The 6823-nt window shown below is 49.5% G+C and overlaps 1 protein-coding gene across 1 annotated transcript; it reads left to right on the top strand.

Annotated features, from left to right (window-relative positions):
• Nucleotides 1-274: 274 nt before the first annotated feature.
• Nucleotides 275-4712, top strand: Naif1 (nuclear apoptosis inducing factor 1). The gene is made up of 2 exons (XM_042681104.1): nucleotides 275-1030; nucleotides 4067-4712. Exons 1-2 carry the CDS (start codon nucleotides 520-522, stop codon nucleotides 4537-4539), a joined length of 984 nt encoding a protein of 327 aa, XP_042537038.1. The 5' UTR covers nucleotides 275-519; the 3' UTR covers nucleotides 4540-4712.
• The last annotated feature ends 2111 nt before the right edge of the window (nucleotides 4713-6823 follow it).

Raw genomic sequence — 6823 nt, 5'->3', positions numbered from 1 at the left:
AACAATAGAACGACAGAATAACTTTCCAATGGAAGTGAATAAAGGCCAAGTGGGCGGGGCGCCCTGGAGTGACAGACACAGCTTTAGACCAATGATCAGATTATTTCGAGCAGGTAGGCGTGCCCTTTGGCTGAATGACAAGTTGGAAGAGCCAATGATCAACTTGATGTTTGAGCCGCAATCAACCAGGAAGGCGGGCTTCCTTGGAGAAGCGTGGAGGGGCGGGAAGAAGGGAAGTGGGCGGATCTTCGCACACCCCGGCGGAAGAGGCAGATTCAGGAAGCCATTACGCAGCTGGCTGGTAGCGGCCGGGCGGGTCCGGTCTGGGCCCTACGCACTTTGCGTAGCGAGAGGGGTTACCTAAGGCCTGGAGCTTGGCCTTGAGCAAGCCTGGCCTGTCCCCTGGAAGGGGGTGGGCTAGTAAGGGGTGAGGCAGAGGAAGCAGGAGAGGGAAATTGGGGCTGTTGGGGACACTATAATTTTCTTTATATATAAAGAGGGGAGGGGAGAGGAAAGGCCATGGCAGTCCCAGCCAAGAAAAGAAAGATGAACTTCTCAGAGCGAGAGGTGGAAATCATCGTCGAGGAGCTGGAGCTGAAGAAGCACCTGCTGGTGAACCACTTCAACGCTGGGGTCCCTCTGGCCGCCAAGAGCGCGGCCTGGCATAGCATCCTGAGAAGGGTCAATGCTGTAGCCACCTGCCGCAGGGAGCTGCCTGAAGTCAAGAAGAAGTGGTCTGATCTCAAGACCGAAGTCCGTCGTAAGGTTGCCCAAGTCCGGGCTGCCGTAGAGGGTGGCGAGGCCCCAGGACCCACTGAGGAGGATGGAGCTGGTGGGCCTGGGACAGGCGGTGGCAATGGCGGCAATGGCCCAGCTGTAGCCCCGGTATTGCTGACCCCCATGCAACAACGCATCTGTAACCTGCTGGGTGAGGCCACCATCATCAGCCTTCCCAGTACCACAGAGATCCATCCGGTGGCCCTTGGACCCACAGCCACTGCAACAGCAGCCACGGTCACCCTGACACAGAGTGAGTGACCTCTCCTGCCCAGTTCCCTGTGATAAATGGGAAGGGCCAGCAAACGCTGGGGCGGCCTGGGGAAAGGTTGACTGCCAAGGGTCAAAGGCCAGATCAAATTGATCTGCCGTCTAGCCAGCCTATAGCTCTCATATCATTTATGACCATGACTTAACCTCCACTGGCTGCACTATGTGGTCCTTGAAGACAGAGATTGTTATCTGCTCAGAACTTATCATAGGGCCTGACATACAGAAGGTAATCAGGATATATACTTGTTGGATGAATAGATGGGAATAATACTGCCCAAATGAGACATCCATTCTGGACAAAGACATTCTGTGTTCTCAGGATGGCAAATATACATCAGGTTCTGTTCAGGAACTTCATGGTTCCTGAGTCAGTCATCAGACATTGACACTCTAAAAACCCTGTGCCCAGCACAGGGATTACCAAAGTGTTTAGAATATAGATCTATGTAGGTCTGGGGGCTGAGGATGTTGGTCAGTGGTAAAACAAAAAAACAAACAAAAAAAAAAAAACCACTTTGTTTAGTGTGAGAGGCCCTAGGTTAAATTTCCAACACTTTAAAAAAAAAAAAAAGGGCAGACTATAGGACAATTGTGTCTTAGTAAAACAGATAAGACATCTATGTGAAGAGGTTTGCTATCAGTTAGGAAAGCCCAAAGACTCATAAGAGAAGGGGGATTGAGGCAGGTGGGGGTGGCTCAGGATATAATAATGGCTGAGATCTGAGGCTCTTTTTGTTGTTGTCCTTGTTGGTCATGGGGCTTGAACTCAGGGCATGGGCGTTCTCCCTGAGCTTTTGTTAGCACTCTGCACTTTGAGCCACAGTGCCACTTCCAGTCTTCTGGTGGTTAACTAGAGCTAAGAATCTCAAGGGGCTGGGAAGGTGGCTCAGTGGTAGAGTGCTTGCCTTGCATCCATGAGACCCTGGGTTCCATTCCTCAGCACCACATAAGTGGAAAAAGCTGCAAATGGCATGCATTGCAGCTCAAGTGTGCTAGAGTGCTCACCGTGAGCTAAAGAGCTGAGGGACAGTGCCCAGACCGAGTTCAGGCCCCTCCACTGACCAAAAATAAATAAATAAATAAATCTCACAGACTGGCTGAGAATGTGGCTTAGTGGTAGAGTTCTTGCCTAGTACACATGAAGCCTTGAGTTTGAGTCCTCAGTATCACATGCACAGAAAAGGCCAGAAGCGGTGCTGTGGCTCAAATGGTAGAGTGCTAGCCTTGAGCAAAAGAAGCTCAGGAACAATGCCCAGGCTGGCAAAAAAAAAAGAATCTCATGGACTTTCCTCTCTGACCTGGTTTCAAACTGCTAGCCTCAGATCTCAGCCTCCTGAGTAGCTAGTATTACAGACATAAGCCACCAGCATCTGGCTGAGGAGCATTATCTAAGACAAACTTGGGCAGAAAAGTCCATGAAACTCTTACCTCCAATTTAATCAGCAAAAATCAGAAGTAGAAGTGTGGCTCACGTAGTAGAACAGCAGTCCTTGAGAGGAAAAGCCAAGTGGGAATGCCAGTCTCTGAGTTCAAGCCCCAGTACTGACATTAAAAAGGGGAGGTTGCCAGGTACAGGTGGCTCATGCCTGGAATCCTAGCTACTCAAGGAGGCTGAGATCTGAGGATCGTGGTTCAAATCCAGCCCAGGCAGGAAAGTCCGTAAGACTCTTATCTCCAATTAGCCACCAGAAAATGGGAAGTGGTGCTGTGGCTCAAGTGGTAGAGCCCTAGTCTTGAGCTGAAGAACTCAAGAGTTCAAGCCCCACGACTGACCAAAAAAAAAAAAAAAAATATATATATATATATATATATGTATGTATACACATGTATGTGTAAAGCAGTATACATGTGTATATATACACATATATATGCATATATATATGTGTGATGTTGTATTTCTCAAGGATGTATGGAAATGGAAAAGGGGGACAAACATTGGTTTCGATTGGATGCTACTCTGGAACAGGAAGGATGAGCCAGTCACTAATGAGATAAGGAGGCATTTATTGGGCACTTTAGCAACTACTTCCCTTGTCTCTCTCCTACTCCTTTTCTGCTTGGCCACAAGAGACACAAGTCAAGAGAACATCAAAGGAGGTAAGAAGAGTGAGGTTGCCAAGAGCTGTGTGGAGAGCTCCAAGATGCCTACTTTGAGCTGGCATATGACTCCATCTCTGAGGTACTTAATCAGTTAAAAGCAGCCCATTGAGATGGCTGTGGGTATGCTAGGCTCTGGTGTTGGGAGAATCTGAGTTTTCTTCTTGGCTCTGCAGCATGAACTATGCGATCTTAGGCAAGTCACTCCGTGTTCCTATTTTTTCAACTTTGAAAAATGAGATGGCTGCTATCTCCCTTTTGTCATTAGGAGGATTCATGAGCTAGTAATTACAAATTGTTGAGCATGGAAGCACTCTGGACTTTTTGCTGGCATTTTTATTGGCATCTCTTCTGCTTGATCTAGGACTGCCCTTTGGCTACCAGTAGATTAAGAACCTAAAGCCTTACTATAGAAGTGTTTTGGTGATACACTGGGCATCAGTGGCTCACACCTGTAATCCTAGCTACTCAGGAGGCTGAGATCTGGGGATATCGGTTCAAAGCCAGCCCAGGCAGGAAAAGTCTGTGAGACTCTTATCTCCAATAAACCACCAGAAAACTGGAAGTGGTGCTGTGGCTCAAGTGGTAGAGCGCTAGCCTTGAGCTGAAGAGCTGAGGGACAGCACCCAGGTCCAGAGGTTTAAGAACCAGGACCGACCAAAAAAAAAAAAAGAAGTGTTTTGGTGATAGAGTGCTTGCTCTGTATGTAGGAAGCCCTTTTTGTCCCTGGGACTGGGACAAAAAGATTCTAGCCCCCCCTTAGAATCTATATTTATACATAAAGAATTATAAAACCAAGGGAGGCCTGAGCTTTCCTCCCCCTAGGACAGGACTTAATGTCTTCCTCTCCACATTGCACAGCCAGTTTCATCCTTCCAGAAGGTGACCTGCCTGTACTTTGCCTTTTTCTTCTCTGCAGTCCCTACTGAGACTACCTATCACACACTGGAGGAGGGAGTGGTAGAGTACTGTACCACTGAGGCTCCAGCACCCCTGCCAGCTGAGGCCCCCATAGAGATGATAACCCAGCATGCAGATACCTCCGTGAAGCCTCAGGCACTCAAGAGTCGCATAGCCCTCAACTCTGCCAAGCTGATCCAGGAACAGCGGGTCACCAATCTGCATGTCAAGGAGATTGCCCAGCATCTAGAGCAGCAGAACGACCTGCTGCAGATGATCCGGCGCTCCCAGGAGGTACAGGCCTGTGCCCAGGAGCGCCAGGCCCAGGCCATGGAGGGCACCCAGGCGGCCCTGAGTGTCCTCATCCAGGTTCTCCGACCCATGATCAAAGATTTTCGTCGCTACTTGCAGAGCAACACACCCAACCCGACCCCTGCCTCTGATCCTGGACAGGTGCCTCAGAACGGGCAGTCGGACAGCATCATCCAGTGAGGACAGGGGTCAAGCCAGCCTTCTGCCACAATTGGGTGAAACCTCCATGGTCTTGTAAGTGGCCTCTGGGACTGGATTTGGAAGGGCCACGTGGACAGTTCCCTCCTTGGCAGACATTTGGTGGAGGAGGAGGGTCCACTGTTCTAAGAAATGAAAGAGACTAGGAAGAGGAACTTGCTGGGCTCCTAGTCTCTTATTCCACCATGGAGTGACCTTGCTAGGTCTGAAGACTGGATAGCTGGAGGGTCATGCGTGCTGGAGCTAGGACATGTGCTGTCATGAGCCAGGACTTGGGCTGTGACCCTGACTTGGTCTAGGACATTTCTCTCATTGGGAGCCATGTCATAGCCTGGGGTCTGAGCTGAGCTGCCCCAGCCCAGATGCCATCCTTTTCAATACCACCTGGCAGCAGAGCTGCCAAGAGGGCAATAACATTCTCCCAGGGGAGGCAGCACCACTGAACCTGAGAAGGAAACCCTGTCCCTTTCTCCTCACTGTGCCTCAGTCCTCAAGGGACTCTCCTTGCTGCTCTGCACCATCTCCAGCCCCAGCCCAGGCACAGCACAGCCTGGGATGGGTACATTGCCCAGGATGCCTCTGTAATACACCCAGCATTCAGCCAGCCTGGCACAGCAATGCTGTGTGTGGTGGGGATGAGTTCCCTCTCTGTTCTTCCATGGTGTTTCTGGGGAGCTCTTAGATGGTTTCATCCTCTCTCCCAGAGCTTTGACTCAGGTTAGGCTTCAAGTACTGTTAATCTTAGAGAAAGCAAACTAATGTGGAATCTTGTCCTGTCCAAACCCCGCCCCCTCCACACACACACACTGCAGGTGGTTTTTTCCCAGAAGGCTTGCTTCAAGCCAGTTGTATTTATTCTGTATTCACACCTCTCCTAAGAAGGCATCTAGGAATGTAACTTAGGGCTATTCCCTTCCTCTGCCCACGGACCCCAATTCCAAAATTCAGTACAAAAACCAGTCCTGCTCGGCATCCCACCTCAACTCCTCACGCTTTCCAGGTCATTCAGTGCTTCCTGTTCTCCAGGGATCCTCTGGTTGTCTGAGCGAATCTAAAGCCACAGTTAACCTTGCATGTAAGAGGTAGGAGAAGTGAAGCCCACCCAAGAACTGGGACTCTGAATGCTGTGCCCTGGGGAGCAGAGCCTTGGAGATACTGAAGGAGGCGCTGTTCTGTCTGCCAGCTTTCTTCCCCAGATGCTTGTAAGGATTGCACCCAGAAATGCCTGCTTTATTTTCAGACTCACCATTGGTTTCTGGGGCCCTCCCCTCTCCCCAGATTATGTCCCAAGTTTGTAGGTTTGCTGGCCATGGGACAATGATGGGTACAACTTTAGGCTCTCAGCCAAACAAGAGCTGATGCTGCCTTCCTGGGCATGCCCAGGACGTAGAATTATTTGGTGCCACGGGTGTGTTCACTGGGAAGGTGCCCCTGAGGACAGGTGGGAGATGGACGCCACACTGTCCACACTGCGCCTGCCCAAAATGCCAATTCTAGAGAGGCAGGACTGGAGAGGGGTTGAGTGGCAGAAGGGGAGATCGAGCTCTTGCCAGCATGGTCAGTTGGCAATGGCACTGGCAGCCTGATGGCTCCAGCTGGGCAGCCGCAGGGACTTCCGGAGGATTTTCGACTCAGTTTGTGTTTTTTTTTCTGGGGTTGGAAATCTGAACCAATATTATGTTCCATTTGGGTAGAGAAGGGAACCCTGGATTCCTTAAACTGACTTATTCTTTCCAGGTCTTAATTTTAAATGAAAGAAATGCCATTTTTTTTCTTTTAATATACACGTCGCTGTGTCTTTGTTATATTAAGAAGAGAGGAGGGACTACAGGCCAAATCTGGCCCATCATTTGTTTTTGTAAATAAAGTTTTAGTGGAACACAAACATACCCATTCATTTATGAATTTATGATTGTTTTTGTGCTATGAGTAGAACTGGAGGGCAGGGAATAGTGGTAGAATTCTTGCCTAGCATGCATGAAACCCTGGGTTCAATTCCTCAGTACCACATACACAGAATAAGCCAGAAGTGGTGCTGTGGCTCAAGTGGCAGAATGCTAGACTTGAGCAAAAGAAACTTAGGGACAGTGCCCGGGCCTGGAGTTCAAGCCCCAGGACTGGCAAAAAAAAAAAAAGAAGAGTAGAACTGGAGTTGTGAGATGGTGGCTCATTCCTGTAATCCTAGCTACTCAGGAAGCTGAGAACTGAGGATCACAGTTTGAAGCCAGCCCAGGAAGGAAAGTCAATGAGATGTAGAGTGCTAGTC

This window comes from Dipodomys spectabilis, unplaced genomic scaffold (genome assembly GCF_019054845.1).
Source record: "Dipodomys spectabilis isolate Male_0828 unplaced genomic scaffold, ASM1905484v1 ptg000067l, whole genome shotgun sequence".
Classification (NCBI taxonomy): Eukaryota; Metazoa; Chordata; class Mammalia; order Rodentia; family Heteromyidae; genus Dipodomys; species Dipodomys spectabilis.
The sequence above is the reverse complement of the archived record's forward strand: the minus strand, read 5'-3'. Positions and strand labels throughout refer to the sequence as shown.

Coding starts and splice junctions, on each gene's coding strand:
- Naif1 (XM_042681104.1), top strand. CDS start 520: ATGGCAGTCCCAGCCAAGAAAAGAAAGATGAACTTCTCAGAGCGAGAG. Junction 1,031..4,066: donor CACGGTCACCCTGACACAGA/GTGAGTGACCTC, acceptor TCTTCTCTGCAG/TCCCTACTGAGACTACCTAT.